This window comes from Aythya fuligula, chromosome Z (genome assembly GCF_009819795.1).
Source record: "Aythya fuligula isolate bAytFul2 chromosome Z, bAytFul2.pri, whole genome shotgun sequence".
Lineage (NCBI taxonomy): Eukaryota > Metazoa > Chordata > Aves > Anseriformes > Anatidae > Aythya > Aythya fuligula.
In genome coordinates, this window is record NC_045593.1 from 73,815,295 (window position 1) to 73,834,302 (window position 19,008).

A 19,008-nucleotide genomic window follows, 5' to 3' on the forward strand; every position below is an offset into this window, starting at 1 on the left:
TTTTCTGATCTTTTTTCCTTTAAATTTGTTCATGGCATTGTTTCTGCAGCCTCCGGTGCATATAACTCTGCCCTGTGTAAAATTTTTCCTTGTTTGCTGTTGACTTCCCTGGAGGTCACTTCATCCCTGTGTAGGGCAAAGCAATGAATGATTATCAGCCCCACTAACTTCTGAATAAAATTAGAAGGATTGCCAATGAAGCCAGAGAGGATCCCAGACTCCCCAGGATGAATTGTGCATTTTTTTTTTTTTTTTTCACAAAGACAGAGATACTTTTATCTTGTGTGTAAGATTTTAATCTAACAGTTTTCTCAAGTTATTTTTAAAATCTTCTTGCTAACAGATAATCCTTTGTCTGGAGTGGCATAAAAGGGCAAATGTGTAGTAGCAGCTACTTGACTGTATGGTAGCTGTCCAAGGAAAATATTTGTACAAGTCTTGCTGAGTCAGTATAAGTTTCCTCACAGCAGCGTGTCCTTTTCATTGACAGGATTTATCTCACGCAAGCTGAACCCAATACTCCATTGCCCTGCACACTCAGGGAGAGCGCACCTGGTCTGCAAAAGAGACCAAAACTTGGTTTCTTTGTTCAGCACGGTGTGCAAGCTTTATAGCATCATGTCCACACATGGCGTGTCACACAGTAAAGTAGGTTGGCCAAAACCTCTATGGTCCTGTCTCAAGAGGTGCCACCGGGTGCCAGGGAGTATTTTGCAATTTTTCACGCCCTAGATTAATGAGAGGACAGACCATTAGCATGCCTCGCTATTGCCTTGAAGATCTCGCATACAAGACATACCGATACCAAGTTCCCCGGCCAGCCCTGCGGGACTGCCAGGTACGGCTGGCGCCAAGCTGTAAATCAGGACGGTTCCTCTTGACGTGGAGCCCAGCAGCAGCCTCGCGGCTCGCAGATCCTTCTGGGCAGCCTCATCAGGCCGAGCAGTAACACCCGGACCACGAGTGTCTCCGCATCACACCACGAGGCACAAGAAGTCCCCGTCCCCACCGCCACCAATGCCCGCCTGTTCTCCCATGTCGCTGCCACGAGGTTAATGCTGCTTTAAATAAGAAGTTAAATTTAGCACGGCATGAGCTCAGTGGGCAGGAGAGTGAATAACCCCCATTCATTCACCCAGCGCCTCGCGTTTCAGCACAGCCCCCCTTGTCCATTAAGCTGTTTGCTTACGTGAATGTGTGCTCGTCCATATAAGCTCCCAAGCTGTAACATCTCTTTAAGATAAGGGCCGTGGGGTAGGGCAGTAAGCATGCAAGTGCCCCAACATGTTCATGGCTGCCCAGCAGAGATGTGTCGTAGTATCTCAGAGGCAAAGTCAACACCTGGGCCTATAAATGGCATGAGATTTAAAGCATCCCACTGGACAGAAAATAGTATTTTTTCAATAAATTATTATTCATTTAATATACGATAATTTTTCTCAATTAATTAATTGGCTGCCTGTTGGTCCAAACCTGTTGCATAACACCTGATCTGTCAACAATTAAACTTTTATGTGCTTAATCCTAAATTTGCAGGGCAGTGGAAGATACCATGTTAGCACAGAGATATGTCAGCAGTAAAAAGCATCACCTGCCCTTCAAGCGAGCACGTCCTGCAGCACAGAAAGCTGTAGGCAGTGGTTAGATGGGCAGCTTCAAGCTCCTCAGAGCCTGTCCTTTGCACAGTTATGACTGGACACCACCAACAGAGAGCTGCCTCTAGGGAATGGCTCTTTGCCACATACAGCAAGACTCTGCAATAACATGAGTTGCTAACGCCTGGCTGAGGATAAGAAGCTTTAAACAGGACTGAAGTGAGCAAAGTGAAGGTTTTGACAGATGCAATGGGGAATTTGCACAAAGAGGGTGAAAGAAAATGAAAGAAGATTAAAAGAAAGAATTTCTTCCCTTGCTAGTTGTAAAGTTCAGTTTTACTTTCCAGTTCGGATTGTCAAGTGTTTGCAGTGAGTTTTAAAACAGTTAAAATGCCAGTGGACTTTGTGGAGGACCTAGCGAACAAGTTCATGTTCAAGAATCATATGCAGAAAAAGGAGCTGTGACTTTTTTTAGATAAACCCATCAGTGACAAGCTATTTTCTCATCTGTCTTCCACAGACAGCAAAGTCGATTGCCTTTTGACTTTGTACAGCACTTTTATTCCCAACTTGTCTTGGTGTGGGGTCAGAGTCCAGGCACAAATACCAGCAGAAATTGGGGAGGAAGCAGATGTCATTTCCATCCACACGAGGCATCCTGGACATTGCTGTGTCAAGGGAAAGTGTTCAAGAAACTCCATCCCACACTGCTGTGGTGACATCCTCCTTCCTGTCCTCCTCACATCATTAGTCTCAGGACAGGGACCTGTCAAGCTGAAAGCCCAGTGCTCTCCTGCTCCCACCTGAACGCCATCCTGCAAAACAGCCTCCTACAGAGCAACCCCAAGAGCTTCGTCTCAAGTGCCTTGTTCCACCCAGAGTGCCTTATTGTTTCCTTAAAGCATGCAATTTATGCCATCAATGTACAAAAATACATGCACACATAATATGCTGATTTTGCTGCATACCTTGATCTGAAAAGCCTGTGCAAACTTCTGCTATAATTGCCAACAGTATAACCATAGTGATAATAAAGCTGTAGTAAAATTATACTAATAAGACAAAATGCACCCATTTCCAGTAATAAACCTGGTGCTGGAGAATGAAGAGAACAGAGAGAACAGAATTAATTTCTGATATCTCTTTATTTTTTTAAATATTACGCACAGGAGCTACATGGGTAAGGATAGTCAGAAATGTAGATCTCTGTTTGGGACGTTATTCAAAGCCATCATTTCTGTAATGTGTAACAGAGAACAGATAATTACTGTATATACTTAGACAGCTGCGACCAGAGAGCTGAGTTTAGTACACAGCATGATTGAGAGCAGCTTCTTCATGATCTTTTGATCTACATGATCAAAACAAATTTGATCATGTTGCAGGCAGTGTCCGATCAATTGTGGGATTCATGCATTACAATGCATTTCAAATACACCTTTTAAAGAACAGGAGAGCATTGCTGTCTTGGGACGTCACCCTGGATGAAGCTGCATGCATTTTGCATATGCACACTTGTAGGCAGTGGGTACACCAAGCATGCTGCAAATCCTCTTCTCTGTAGGGTTACTGTCCCAAGCCACTGACTGCAAGGCCCCCTCTGCCATCAGTGGGAACGGGGACTTGAGCACCTAAATTAATTGGTTTTGGTTCAACTTCTTTCTCTGCATGGATATGTAAATCCAAACTAGAGACTGCAAAATATTTTTGCTTCCAAGCAATTTTTTGATTAATATATTTCCTTTCTCTGCTCTCTCACAAGCCCACTGCTTACTCCCATTCAAAATAATTCGAGTTTAGTGATAGCTATAAAAAACAACCTACAAATCTCTGGAGTAGCACACTGTATAACATCCATCGAAGAAAGAAAAACTCTTAAACAAAAGGAGGAGGAAAAAAAAAAAAAAAAAAAAAAGCAGTGTAAGAAAGCAAATCCTGAAAGCAATTCAGCTTCCAGCTTTCAGCAAGCTGAAAAATGTACAACAGGAGGAAACTCTCAGGACAAAATCCAGCCATATGCCAAGGCAGCAGAAGGTCTGTCTACCATGTAATCCTCAAAGGACATCGCCGTTTAGGCGCTAAGCCCTCCTGCTGGATCGTGATGCAGAAGCGATTATCATGCTTGGAGAGCGTGCTGCAGAGAGCTTCTCAACGAGGCGATCTTGAAAAGATCTTTCCCCTCACAACAGGGGAAGTATTTTCCATCCTGACCTGCAGTCGCTAACTACCCCACTTTCAGCGCAGGCCTGCAAGGCAGAAGCTGGAATGCCGGGCAGGGAGAAACAGATTTTCCACTGGTATGTCAGCAGGGCCCACGCAGGCTGCACGGGGCCAGAACTGGTGTCAGGAAGAGAGAGTTTTGGCTAGGGAAAGGCAGCGAAAAGGGCTGCCCTCTGGTGTGCAGGTGGGTGCATCTGCTCAGGCTAGAAGCCGGTGAAGGTTTCACACCAACCTGTTCTTACGACCTTTGTTTGGTGTAAGATACTTCTCCTGCTGGGAGGAGGTGATATTTTCCCTGCCGAACTTGTGTAGGAACCACACCGCTGCCCACATCCAAGGCCTGGTCCTGCCCTCTGTAAGGAGCATGGCCAAACCCCTGCTGCCCGGAGCACTGCCCGAATTTGCGCTCTCTGCTGCTCACCACCATCCCCAAGCATCACCTCCTCCCCCTGGTGTGATGTGCAGGGCAGACGGAGCATCTGCCAGGTGACAAAGCCTAGCACAACTCGGTGCTGAGGGCTGCTGAGAGGTGGTCGTGGAGTAGTGCCAGGAGCTACGCAAGAATCTCTGGTAATTATTGTAAATATTTGGAAAGAGGGGCCAGGAGTCTTTGTTTTGCTCTTCTTTTCGTGTCTTAGCATCCAGACCTCTGTAAACCTCTGACAAAATAGCATGATGGCAGGACTGCTAGATGGGTAAGACAGCACTGTTCGTTTTCTCCTGTCTGTGCAGGTATCCAAGCATTGGCTCAGCAATATTTTCAACATTTTGCAGCCCAAGGAGGGCTCCTTTTCTTTCTTCCCACTGTCTTGGTTAGCTGTGAGCTCTTTCACTTGAGCGAAACACACATGAGAGGTATGAAAATACTAAACTGTGCACCCATGGCCACAGCTACGGTTATTTAAAAACAAATAAACAAATGAAAAGAATATGTGGTCATGGCGTAACAGAGATTAACTGACATTACAGGAAAGAAGGAGATGAAGGAGATGAAAACTTCCCAGTTTTGGTCTTTGTGGTGGTTGGCATAGTCTTAATCTTACCTGCTCCTCCTGGGCAGGAGTTTGTGTTTTTTCTCTGGCAGTGAGGCATGCACTATGATGGAGACAACTTTTAGAAGACAAATTATCTTTGCTGTTTGCAAGTGGGCTGAGGACCTTGTGTAACCAAGGCAGTCTCATTTCTGCCCTGCGGATGGGCAGTCTGCAACTCTTTTTGTGTCGGAGGGTGAGCTCCCCTTTTACCCTTTTTAACATGTTCCCCTCGCCACCAGGATGTCAATGAAGACCACAGACAGCACACATCCCACCGAATTAATTCTGTGACAGCACAAGAGATGGTGGCCAGCAAATGCTGATGGAGGGCTTGCAGGGCTCAGGAGGTGCTGTCGGGAAAGGAAAACCAGAAATGGGGCAAAGACAGAAAGAGAAATACATAACACAACCTGCCATGTTTCTGCAGGGGAGTATGTTTTCCTACCCAGAGACACGAGTGTGACAGCCAGCGTGACATCAGGTCATGTTTTGGGCACAGGGGCTGCGTTTCTCCCTGCTCTCAGCACAGGGAGCACTGCACAGCAGAGGGAAATGAACACACCTGAGAGACCAGCCAGGTGCCTTCAGGAATAATTTGTGCCTTAGCACCCAATGGCTTTATTGTGGGAGAAGGTGGGAAGACTGGCTGCTATGCCTGAGACAAAATTTTGGGTGAGACCTTAGGAAAGATCAAATGGCCCTCCCTGCAGACTTCCCTCTTTTGGAAAAGAGGAGCTGTGGTGTTGCTTAGGAACTTGCTGGTCTCTGTAACATGACATACTGGTTACTGATGGTGGTCCTGCAGGCTCCTGGTTTCACTGTGTCCATGTTGTGTTTGTGGGTGTCAAAGAGAAGGTGGAAGTTGAAAGGAAGTGGACTGTGGTTTCAGAAATGTCCTTTTTCTTCGAAAGGAAGTGAAATAAAATGCAAAGAGAATCCAAAATAGAGTTGATTTCTGCAATATATATATTTCTTTCAGGTAGTGGTTGAAAACATGAAGGGAAGGGAAGAAAAAGGTAACAGCCAAGTGCACAAACGCAGGAGAACGTGGAGGGAACTGTTAGGAAGGGAAGTGCCGCCAGCGAGAGGTTGGTTTGCTTTGCCTGTGGAGCCCTGTGCTCCTGGAAATGCCTAACACAGGTCCTGAGCTAGCACGGCCAGCACGGCCACCAACCCAAAGAGCCCCAGCCTTGTGGCTGGGAGATATCCCCATACTTTGTGACACATAGTCCACCCCAGCGGGGTGCAGTACACGGTTCTTGCTTGGCAGAGGAACAAGGTGTTTCTTCTCCTCTACAACACAGCTTCGAGTGGAGCTTTCAGGCCTGCCCACATCCACCCAGGTGTGTGGAGGTGGGGGACACCCCTCAGACCTGCAGGGAGGCCACAGCCCTTTCGTACATGCGCTCCAAGATGCGGTGGATGCTGGCAAAGCTTGGCCGGTCGGAGGGCAGCTTGCTCCAGCAGAGGCGCATCAGGTTGTAGAGCTCCAGAGGGCAATTGTCTGGGCAGGAGAGGACGTTCCCGTCCCTCACGTAGTAGATGACCTCCTCGTGGGCCATCCCGTAGTAGGGCTGCATGCCGTAGGAGAAGATCTCCCACAGCACCACCCCGTAGGCCCAGACGTCGGACTCCGTGGTGTACCGGTTGTAGAAAATGGACTCGGGGGGCATCCAGCGGATGGGGATGGCGTCGTTCTCGTTGGCCTTGTAGTAGTCGGCCGAGTACATGTTCCTGGAGAGGCCGAAGTCGGCGATCTTCACCACCATGTTCTCCCCCACCAGGCAGTTCCTGGTGGCCAAGTCCCGGTGGACGAACTTGCGCTCGGAGAGGTAGGCCATGCCCGCGGCCACCTGCTTGGCGATGCAGAGCTGGCTGGTGCAGCACAGCGCCAGGGGGCCGGGCAGGCAGACCCGCGCCTCCAGGCCGCCCTGCTGAGCCAGGCTGCAGAGGTTGCGGGGCGAGCGGTCGCGCAGGTACTCGTTGAGGTCCCCGTAGGCCATGTACTCGAACAGCAGGCACATGGGCTTCCCGACAGCGCACACGCCTGCAAGAGGAGAGGCGGGTCACTCGGGGAGCAAAGAAAGGTTCTGCTGTGGCAAAACATCCCCCCCCCAAAAAAAGTATACATCCAAAAATACTTACACAAAGTAAGTATTTTCAAGTATGCACGTGGGGACAGAGGGAAAGGTGAAGCATGCGAATACTGCCCGGTTGCATCAGGTCCCTTCGTGTCTTTGAAGCTCCTTCATCAGGGATCTAATGCTGAGCTCCGTGGGGGATGCTAACAAGTCATGCAGCTGCCTGCTTTCTCTGGGCATCCAAGGAGGAGGATACATATTTGGAGCTATGTTTAATTAAGAACCTGAACCTGGTTAAACTGGCATTAACTGGAGCATTGCCTCTTCCCGGCTGCAACTGGAAGGACATACTTTCAAGAATAAATTTTATAGTTCAAGAGTAAATTTTATAAGTTAAATTACAGGTTATTTTTTTGTTTGTTTGTTTTAGTTATTGCATTTATACTAGTGTTTGTGTAAAGGCCACACATATATAGTTAGACTTCAGAGGTAGTCACAAAACAGCATTTTCAGGGACATGTTCAAGAGTTCATTGGGATACCTTAAAAAAGAAACAAACAAACAAAAAAAAAAACACTCCCGCTCCATACTCTTCTGTTGTTGTTTTTGGTTTGTTTGTTTGTTTGAAAACTGCACATGCAAAAAATGTTGTTTGCAGAAATTACTTTTGGCATGACTGACACATATATGGAAAAAAAAAAAAAAGACAAAGAAAAGGCAGACATCAGAAAGAAGAGATCTGCAGAGATCTGCCACATCTAACAGATGAAGAACCAGTGTGTGCAAAGATCAACAGCTTAATGTACAAATTTCCAAATCCAACCTTTTAACCAGTTTTATGGACATAAAGTCAGTTTTAGAGGTAGGCAAAAATATTTGTGTGCCTGCTAGTAACTCGCCAACTAGCAAAAGCCAGCATTTGAAGTGTATGTGATTTGCTTCCTGAGGGTCATTCACTTAGTAATTGGTGATCCAACTTATTGCGAAATCCGAAGTTCTTGTTGATGACCTAACACTTGAATCTTTGAGAAAAAACAGATATCTGTTCCCAGCATGATAAAATCGGGATCTGACAAGCACGAGGAGCGTATGTGAGAGCTTTATAATCTGAGCTGTGCTCAACAATGCGGCTCTTTTCCCCACGCCCACTTGATGTGAGACTAGTTTGTTCCTGTACCTTCGCCGCTTCCTCACCTACAGTGTGTTGACAATAAACACGATGTTTATTTGCATTTGGGGCATTTCCTGATGCTCTTTTCCATTTCCAAAGTACTTCTAATCAACCCAGCTTTCCTAAACCTGGGGTTTTTACATTTCCAAATTTTGTGGAGCTTCCTGTTGAAATAAATTAAGATCTCAGCTGCTTGTTGACAGGGATAAACCCTTTGAACCCCAAGTAGGACTGCCAGATGAAGGTGGCTGGCAACATCCACTTCATTCAGAAACTGAAAATTTATTGAAATAGAATCTGGTCAGCAGCTTTCTTTACAGAGGAATGCACTATTGGCCAAGCTGTGGCACCAAGGTTTTCTAAAAAGCCCAATAAACCAGAGTTTCCTTTCAGCCGAGAAGGGAGGGGAAGGAAGAGACTGTTTTTGTGGTTGGCTTTTCTGTTTGTTTGCTTCACTTTGTTTTTTCAATGCTGGTGAGTGTTCAGACATGACAATAGTAAGTGGGACCCATAAAACTAATAAGACTTGTTCCTGTTTTTGTTGTTGTTGTTGTTGTTTTTAAATACCCGCAAAATAAATCACAGATCCAGGAAGCTCACGTCTTCCCTGTAAGACATCTGCCCTGATGTTACGAAGCTGGAAGCAGAGATACGCAGCACGATGGTCAGCAGCATGCTCTAGCACAGGACGAAGAGGGTTTGTTACAACACACCACCCTGCAAAAGCAGCAGGGTCAGACCTACATTTTGAGACTTGCTCTGGTGGAGAATTTAGCAGAGCATGCAGCGGCTCACAGAAAAGCTCACCCCTTTTGCAAGAGGCATTTCCTCTTGCAGAAGAGATCCCTTGCATTCTGGGCTGGTCATGCACGTGTCTTTGCCCCTGTGGCCCTAGAGAAACCCCAGCATATCTGCAGGATGGGTTACCCCATACACAGGCACCTCGTTCAGATACCTAAAAGCTTGACAATGTTCGGGTTGTCAAATTCAGCCATGAGGGCTGCCTCCCTCTGGAAGTCGGCCTGCATGTCCGCGGATGCTTCCTCCTTCAGCATCTTCACTGCCACCATGGTGAAAGGCTCGTACGGCAGCAGCCCCGGGGCCCTGAGAGAGAGGAAAACACAGGTAAAAGGTGCAAGCACACCAAATGCAGGCTCTGTTTCTGGTGTGAAATGATGGAGACAAAAACAAGGTGGAAGCATTCGGCACTGACCGAAGGATTGATCTCACCAGGAGTGAAAAATAAAGATATTTTATATGAAAATGTTGAAAGAGCCTCCTTTCCCACACGCAGCACGGTGGTGGCATTGGCATATCTGGTTACTATCAGAGAATAAATAGTAGTTATAGTACGTTCCCCAGGTTTTGTAAGGAAAATAACCTTTTGCCACTGTTCAGGAGGAGCAGGATGGGTGGAGTACACCTGTAATTTAGCAAGTTTTGAACCCATTAGCTAATTTCAGCTGAATTTAACAGGGTGGAGCTGATATATTAGCACATAGTTATGCTCCTGCAAGTTTTGTGGAAACAGGTGATGAGACAGAAGGGAGAAAGAATAGACGTGTCGTGTCTGAAGAACGAGCTCACACACCAATACATGCTGAACACTGGTGAATCTTCAGCTTAAGAGACACAAGTCAGGAAACAGAGCTTCCTGGCTTGGAACAAGCACAGGCTCATCTGGTCTTCTTATCCTCAGGTCACTCTGCCCTCACCGAGTTTGATTAGGCAGGCTTGCCAAAGATGCAGGGGTAGCTGTTCCCAAAGCACAGCAACATTCTGCACTTCAGACCCAGGTCAAACCTCGGATACACATTTCCTTGCCCGCTCCTGCTCTGCCCAGGGGTCCCACAGTGGAGATGCACTCCTTAAAAGCCTACAGAGCCCGTGGAGAGCGGCACCCCGTCATGTCCCGTGCTCCTGCCTGACTGCCCTCCTGCTGCTCAAATGCCAGGTTACTTTCCTGCTCAGTAGCCCCAGGAGGAGGTTCCAATTTCCAAAGCAAACTTCCAGTTTCCTTGTCATCTACTCCAGACATATGGCACTTGCAACAGATGCGCTCGGATGCTATAAATGTCAAATGTCAGATGGTGGCAGGATGCCCATCTAGAGAGGAATTTCACAGGCAGCCAGATCGCAGCTGAAGGGCTCGGGTGAGGAGGTCCAGCATGCCAGGGTGGAGGAGCAGGCTCCGCATTTGTCTGCTGCTGCCTCCGCTACTGCAAAATGTCCTCCTTTTCTCACCCTGTGCTGGCAGCAAGGTTCCAGTCTAGCAGGAGAGAAGATGTCTTCTCACACACCCACTGCTTCTGCCTAGCCTCCCTGCCTGAGAAAGTAGCAGCAATGCCCTGAAGAAGCCAGCAGAAGAATTAAAAGTAAAGAGAGGAGGGCATGTATCTCATCCAAGCAACTTCGCTGCAGATTCCCACTCACGACAGGCTAGCAGACATAGCTCAGTGCCAACAGCTTCATATTGCGTGCTTTGGAGAGAGACATTCACCCCGGGCCAAAGCCTGAAGCAGACCCATCTACCCGCCCTCCGCTGAAATCCTGTAGTGTAAACTAACCTAAATGCGACCCAAGTGAGATTAAGTTGCAGGGAGCCTTTTGCTGGGCATTCAGGCTACAGCACGTAGCTCCACCCTCAGCGGCTCCTCTCAATAACTCGTGTTAACTCCTTCGGCCCACTTCTGGCAGATCTGGGGAAATTGTGCTGAGTGGGAAGAGGGAGAGACTCCGTGTGCAGTCGTGGCAGGGAGCTGCTGAAGCTGAAATCCTTGGTGCCCAGAAGACACTGTTAGGAGAAAGGGATGGGTGCACGTGATCAGTGGACAGCTGTGACTTCTGTAATTAAACAGGACAATTCGGGCTTGAGGAGAGAATAGGGAGTGTTTAATAGAAAACTGGTAATTTTCTTCTAGACATAGGGAGCATCAACAGAAATTACCTTGGGTTTCCCCTCTAGTGACTCCCTCAATAGGTGAGATACTGTGCACAGGATGGACAGCAGCTGTCCTCAGTTTCTTAACCACCAAAGGATCTGTGCAACACTGGCAACATTTTAGGTACCTGCAGTTTAAAGGACCACCCAGCAAGGCAAACAGAGATTTTGCCCCCGGTCTACCTACAGAGGATGCCTGATTTTAGGTTTGTAGACAGACCTTTCCAGAACAATAACTGTCAAAAAAAATAAATAAAATAAAATAAATAAATAAATAAATAAATAAAAGAGGAGCAGATTGAATCTGTATTTGAGATTGAGTCCTGTCCCACATCTTCCTCAGCATCACAGCTGGGCAGCTTGTTAGGCCGTTAATTGGTGCCATTAATATCTAATGAGGCAGGTGGAGAACTACCTTTGCCCTCTCCTTTGGAGGGAAATTTGGGGGGGGGACGGGGCAGCACAGCGTTCAGAACGGGCAGGGGACTGTTTCGTTTGGTTTCTTTAACCAAATGAAACTTTAACTTTCTGAAAGTTTTTCAACAACTTGAAAGAATATGAGGATACGTGTGATGGAGAAACTCCTGCCACCTCGATCTCTGAGCTCTTGCCCACAGCTCTAGCCTGGTTCCTGGGGCAGCCTTCTCTCCTCAGAGATGACAAGCTGACCCACAAGCTTTTGCAGTGGGGGTCCACGAGCCTTCGTTGCTGCCAAAGACCCCACACCCAGGGCACTGGGCAACCCTGGCCTTCAAGCTTAGCCTGGGGCATGCAGCTCCACCTCTGGGAGTAATCTGCACGCTCACCTACATCGTCCTGCAGAGGAGTGGTGCTCTGGAGGTGTGCAGATGTCAACATGGTCCTCCCAGGTGCAGGAGATCCTGAACTGGTCCCCACGGCCTGGTTAGGACAGACCTGAGCCAGGTCCCAGATCTCGTTTTGAAGACATCTGTTGAGGTAACTGGCCACTTCCTCACCCCTTCCCGTGTGAACGAGCCCCAAGCGGACATGGCAGCCTTTCAGGAGGAGCTGGTAAATGATAGCCAGACACTTCCTGTCCTAACATGTTGCTTGACCCAGGAGTGAGTAAACACTGAATCAGGACTCGCAGCAAGCCAACTGGCAAAGGCATCACTGGCACCGTGCGCAGAGCTGTGTTTACAGGAGAGGGAGAAACATGAGACCAGGAGAAGTAAAAGGGTTGCTAAACTTAGCCTGAGATGTCCATTTAACACATGAAGACAAGTACATGTTATCCATCTGCGACGGGAAGGCAAAGATTTGAGCTGGGATGGTGTCCGTCACCTGGAGGGATGCGCAGCTGGTGCTACTGGACGTCAGCGCAGCAGTCTCTGATGGTCTGCCAGTGGTGCACAGGAATGTCAGGGGATGGAATTTTCCCTGGGAATATAACGCCTCAGAGTGGTTTCTGGCTGAGATATTTTTTAATAAAAAATTTGCCTCTCAGAAACAATATTTCTGGGGCTCCTTCCCACCGTGTGTTTCTGAGGGTATGGTACTCTGCATGCTGCAAAAGCTGGCTAAGAAGATTGTATTGCTTGCTTGCTTTTTTGTTGTTGTGGTGTGTTTTTTTTATTATTATTCTTTTCCTTTTTCTTCCATTTTCCACTGACAATAGCAAAAAGGTTTAACTAAAAGGGATTACAGCGCTGGGGTGGACGAAATCCACGTGGAAGCTCTCTACACCACTTTAACACTTGCTTGACCTGGCACCTCAGTGACATTTGAGTGCCCTTCGAGAGGTCCTGCTCAAGGTGGGGAAGAGACACCTCCAGCTGAGGAGGCTCTGGGCAGCACGGAGGCTATCTGGAGGTGCTGGTGCAGGCGATGCTCCACAAAAGGCTGCAGTCTGTGGGATGCCCTGAGCACCGGGCACCTGCACCAGCTCGCCTGCACCAGCTGTGACTCAGTCACTGCAACTTTGCCCTCAACTCAGGTTCGGATGCGTTTGGCTCAGCCATCCAGGCTAACAATCAATCACAGGCTAAGCATCTGTGATTTTCCCACTCTGCGCCCTTTAAACTTTGTTATTTTTAGCTCCCTCTATGTTAAATAAAAGTACGCCTGCATTTCTTCCACATCCCTTCATTAGGAAAAAAACCCGTCACACCTATTGAAGTGGTTTCCCTGTTCTACCAGCATTTTAACCTGCCCATAACTAATTTCCCAGTGGATACATCCACAGCATAACTATAAATGTTGAAAGTACCTGCACTAATGGCTGCTTTTTGCACGGAGAGTCCTTCAGTTGTGAAGTCCATGGGAGCAGTTCACCAGGCAGGCCATGGTGCACATCAGGACTCTAACAGTCCCTGGCATTTTTTGTCATCGCACACGACTCCAGATACAGTGACAAAATGAGCTACATCCCAGAGACATTAACTGTAAAGGACTAACAAAACCCATCCTGAGCAAAATGGAACGATACACTCCGTCTGCCTTCTTTCAAGGAGTTTGGGCTGGGATTTTCCAAGAAGGGCAAACAGGCCAAATGCTGTCCTGCAGGCATTGCAGACTGTCAAGGGTAACAAGACGCCTTCCATCCACCACAGTCTAAGCAGGTTTGGGTTCATCTCTGGGTTCTCCATGAAATGTTTTTCACATGTGAAGAAGAGCATGACCTCACCTCCCAGGAGGTTCAACAGAATCTATGGCTCATCTAATGCCTTAAATTTAAACAGGCAACAATGGCTGTGATTTCCAAGAATGAAGTCTGAATAAGCAAAGGACATACACACACACACACAAAGGATGTTGGCTTAAGTAGGTTGGGTTTTTAGGGGATTTTTGGTTTGGCTTGGTTTGGTTTTGCCTCTAAATCAAACGTAAACTGGGTCAGGACCTAACTGCAGCATGACGCATTGCCCTCTGTGGTAACTACTGGCCGGTGTTGAGTTTGTAACGGAGGACACTACACACTGACAATTTGCACATACTGGGAAGTGCAAGCATTTCATAATAAGTCACATGTCACAGGCAATACTCTTTGGGGAAGAAAAAATAGGGATGATAAATTTAGCTAAGCTATCACACCAGACTTTGGTATGTTCTTCTCTCTTAAGAGAGAAGAGAATTAAGAGAGAATTAAGAGAGAAGAACAGGAGACTCATTCTTGACAAAGGTGAACAGATAAGAGTGGAAAGCAGTGGACAAGACAAACAATTATTCAAGCCTCAGTTAAACTGTTGGGCCCTTCTACCAATTTTGGTTTGAGTAAATGAAAAAAGGATTTCTGCGTCCAGACAAATGGATGCCCCAATGCTGATTTTTCCCAGATACCTTCAGATAGAGAGGACTCACATATGGGCTGCTTACCTTGCTTGGAAGACTCTCCCGAATGCTCCTTCCCCAATATCTCTCACGTATTCAATATTGTTCCTTGGATACTCCAGGCTGAGCAGTTTCGGATTAAGGAGAAGGGGCATCCGCTGGTACATGGGGTTGGGGTGCAGCCGATCCAGGAGGAGTTCGGAGGGCAGAGTGGTGAGCGTTGGTGTTTCTGACTCTCTGAAACAACGGAGCAGTTGCTGGTCAGAGTGTGCATGGCCCCCGACCAGGAGATCAACATCTGCACCTCCAGGGAGGGTTTCTTCCAGGATGGAAAAAGGAGGTACGGCAGGGCTGCTGAAAGAGCCTTGCAGCAGGGTCTCAAATCATTTCCCCAAAATAGCCACCAGGCCACCTTCTGCTCTGACACAGGCACTCCTCAGAGCCTGCACTGGTGCAGCCACAGACATAGGGAGGGCTTCTCCCTCCAACAGGCATTTGCAGGACTGTGCTCTCAGAAGCAGGCAAGCCGTGTTTCAAAGCAGCATTTGTTGCCTTGAATTAAGTCCTGAGTTTTACCTTTTTTTGTTTTTCCATTGCTTTCGTCGACGGCAGCAAACGAGGGTGACAATGCCGAGGATCACGATAAGGGCAAAGCTGGAGATGATCGAGATGATAACAGTCATGGAGTATGTAGGGGAAAAGGATGGAGGAGGGGGGAGGTCTGGAATCTCTCCATTTGGTTTTCTTGTTCCTAGTGATAAGGACGCTGTAATGTAAGCAAAATCAGAAGATTATGACAGTTTTATAGGGTTGGGGCTTTCCCTTAAGAGGTACTTGTGGAGTTCTGCTGACATCATGGATACAGCAGTATGACTGTATATCATACTAGGGAACTTTGGTTTACAGGAAGCAAAGCACATTACTGCTTACCAGATGTTAAAGTCCAGTCCAGGACCTAATAAAGGCCTAGATACAGTTCCCATTGAGCTGGGAACCCAATTTTAGTAAGGAATCAGACACTTAGAAAGAATTACAGATGGGAGATGCACTGGTGGTGTCTAAGTGTTCAAATAAGCTGAAGTCTGCGTTGGGAAGGAGCAAAGGTCCACACTGTGGGCCACAATATATCACACATCCTAGAACAAATCTGCAGAGAGGAGTGTAAGACCAAGGCAAGTACACATTGATACCTTCCTGGATACCTTGCCTCCAACAGCTTGCATATCAGTGTCTTTATGGGTCTAATACAGTAAACTAGTGTAAAACATATTTAGCTCTTTTTTTTTTTTTTTTGGGGGGGGGGGAATCAAGTAGCCCCCTGCCAAGTACTTTTTGAGCCATTCTAAAAGATGTTAATCTGTATGTGCATATATACAATGATTGAGAACAGAAAGAAATATAAACTAGTTTTTAAGACCAGTGAAACAGATACTAAATTGTATTCCCCTATATGCTCCCAGTGCCTTTATTCTCTCTGCAAGTGGAATTGTCTTGTTTCCAAGACCTGAGATTCTAAAAAAATATGTTTATTAAAAAATTGTAGCTTTGATGAAATACTTCTCAACATACTCTTCGGAGAAAAAAAAACAAAAACAAAAACAAAAACAAAACAAAACAAAACAAAACAAAAAAAAAAAAACACAGCAACTCCTCCACAACTTAGTTGCAACTCCACAAAGCAAAAATGTTTCCATCTTATTCAGAATCATTTTTAGATATAACTGTTCTTTATTATTGAAAAAATATCACCAGAAGCAAAACAGCTTCAGAAAATATGCCGTAAGACCTACTTTCTCCTCAGACCACAGTGTGGCCAATTCATTCCTCATAATACCACGGGAAATTTGATTTCATCTTTTGGTCTTACTATAATCTGGAGCAAGGTCCTTAATATGTCTGTCCACATTTTCCCATCATTAAAGTGTTTATAGCATGTTCAGATTAAAGATGCTGAATGCATCTATGAGAAGAACTGGTGCTGGCTGAATCAAGAAGACAAAACAGACTGGTGGAGCTGCAGGAGCCACAATATGATGCTCAGGATGCAAATACCTTACATGTTCCCAAAACAAACCCAGTGGCAGAAATCATAAATTCAGTCACCTACCATCTCCACAGGGAGACACGCTGCAATATTCCCAAGTCACAGACGGGTCTTTTGTGTAGCACCAGGGACGCTCGTTTTCACCTCCTGGGTTGCGGCAGTAGTTCTCAGCATCAGCCAGCTCGGGGAAGACCTGAGGAGTCCTTCTGTGCAAGTGGGGAGCCTTGGAGCAGGAAAGAGATTGGGTTAGTGCTTGAGTAGAATTTTTGCTGCTGGAATTAACAAAATGAAGCAAAACAAAGGAAAATGGCAGGGAGGGAAGGAAGGAAGCAAGGAAGGAAGGAAGGAAGGCAGGAAGGATGGACTTGCAGATTGAAATACAAAGAGGCTGTGAAACAGCAGTGGACTCAAGAATGAAGGCAGGCTGTCAGCCCTTCAATGGGACAGAGCTGCCTGGCTCTGGGAAGCCCAGCGGAGACGCAGACCTTGAGAGCAGCTCCCTGTTTGGGGGGTCTCACACTGCTGCCTACCTGCTCACTCCACTTCTGGCAGGGGATGCCGGAGGCCGTGACATTGACCCAGCCCTGGTAAAACTGGCCATTGCCGCTGTAGCAAGTCCCTGGGGAGTTAAAAGAAAAAACAAATAAATAGGTGTGGACAAGGCACCTCAAACCATGCCCTGGAGCAGGGACTGACAAGAGTAAAGGTCATGTCCTTAGAAAAGAGCGTGGCCAGCAAGGCCCTGTGAGGGGCCTGCACAGGGCCCGTTGCCTCGCAGCGGGTTCTCGGACACAGACTGCAGCTCCCAGCACACGTGGAAGACACACACCGAAGGGAACCGAAGAACTGAAGCAGCAGATCAGCATAAAACACTGTTATTCGCAACAAAATGTGCAGTTCACTTTACACACATAGGGCCTACTCTGACTGCAGAAGGAAAAAAAAAAAAGAAAAAGCAAGCGGGAAATCTTGAGGAGATTTTCACTCCCAGAATAAGTTCTCAAGACAAAAATGTGGACACCACCTCTCCCCACAGGAGAATTTAATGCGTGCCGGTACAGCCCAGGAAGCAGGAGGGACAGCAGAGGAGATGCAGCCTTACACACATCATATCTGCCAGCTATTTGTGTGGAAGCTCTGCTGACCATGGACGAGCATTTTGGTGATGGCATGCGTTAGGGTTCGCTTATTAGGTGCTGCATTATTAACCTTATTAGATAAATCAGTAAGTCAGCAAAAACTGTCATCATAACTTTTCTTCTCCTGCACTAAACTGACAGCTCAGAAAAAAAAAAAAATATATATATATATATATATATATATATATATGTATATAAAAAAAGACGAAACTTGACTTTTTCTAAAACAAAGTATTTTTAAGCAAATCCTTTTCCACTTCACGAAAGATTTGTGTAAGGTTTGACCCAAGTTTGAGACAAAAATTATGCATTTTAATTTATCCTAGCAGATTGTTCTATTTCTCCTGTAGGAGAAATATAGATTATTAGTTTTTGTTTTTGTTTTTGTTTTTTTGTAGGGATGTACTTTTAATGAGATATTCACTTAGAGCACCTGAGCACTCCAGTAAGCACCCGTGTAAAGAGCAATTCTAGAACAAATCCAAACCCATCATGATGCTGGCCTGCTCTTTTCTTCTTGCATCACCCACTCCACACATTTTGGCTGTTATGTCTTTTACAGACCCTTAACGTGCTTTTTGCATGTTCACCAGGTACCAAGCTGTAGGCAGAAAAACAGCCATGATGATGTCTGCTCCTGGTGGGTGAGCTCAAACATGGATCAAGCCCATTGTAGCCTGAGGTGTGGAAGCTCCTTAGCTTACGAATGAATGGTCATGGGCTCCGTGAGTACACTTGGTCCATCACAACTGCAAGGTAAAATGCTCTGACTTGAAGTACTTTGGCTGATATTATCACTTATACCTGCAAGACGAAAAACACCTTTTGCATGGGCTGAAACAAGTATCAGTGTGACATCTTCGAGGAGAGATGTGGAGAATTTTAGGCACAAAGGCAACCCTAGGGAAGCATCCCTGTGCCCCTGAGGGGCTGGAAAATGCAGATGCTCTCATAATGGTCTTATAACTCAGCTGGCAAGATAGAAAATGGTTTGGCTTGTTTTCCTCAAAGCTTAGCACATCCAGCAGGGCCTCTGAAGGCAAAAAGAGGGGACAATCTCAATAAATTGTTACCATTATGTCTCCCCAATTCATGACTGTGCAGTACACATCTGAGCAACGCCACCCTGGTGACATCCTGTGGAAGCCAAACAAAAGGGTGGCACATTTACACAAGGCTTTGGGGACTAGCGAGCATCCAAGAGGAGGCTGAAACCAGCTCATGAATACACCACACTGCTGGCACCCCCTGGTTCTGCTCTGTCCCCCAGTGAGGGCAAGGGGCTGGCAGAAGTCACCATGAGGGACAGCTGGGTCTCATGGGTGGTTCGGGGCGGGTTACAAGAGAAATGTCAAGGCTTCAAGGACAGCTGAAGGGAAGTGCTGGGGCTGTTTGGGGAACAAGGTCTTGCAAGGGCAGCTGGATGTGGGTAACCATACCAGTAACAGCATGTAAGGGTCGGACAGCTTTGCTATCAGTATCAGAAATATCA

General features: G+C 46.7%; 1 protein-coding gene across 3 annotated transcripts in view; it reads right to left on the reverse strand.

Annotated features, from left to right (window-relative positions):
* Window positions 1-6,216: 6,216 nt before the first annotated feature.
* The window catches only part of MUSK (muscle associated receptor tyrosine kinase), a 48,215-nt gene continuing 35,423 nt past the window's right edge, over window positions 6,217-19,008 (reverse strand). For all 3 annotated transcript variants that reach the window (XM_032206141.1, XM_032206140.1, XM_032206139.1), the window contains 4 exons: window positions 14,910-15,099; window positions 14,379-14,570; window positions 9,057-9,205; window positions 6,217-6,896 (listed from right to left, as the gene is read on the reverse strand). In XM_032206141.1, coding sequence (XP_032062032.1) covers window positions 6,217-6,896; window positions 9,057-9,205; window positions 14,379-14,570; window positions 14,910-15,099 — 1,211 coding nt within the window. The remainder of the gene's footprint in view (window positions 6,897-9,056; window positions 9,206-14,378; window positions 14,571-14,909; window positions 15,100-19,008) is intronic.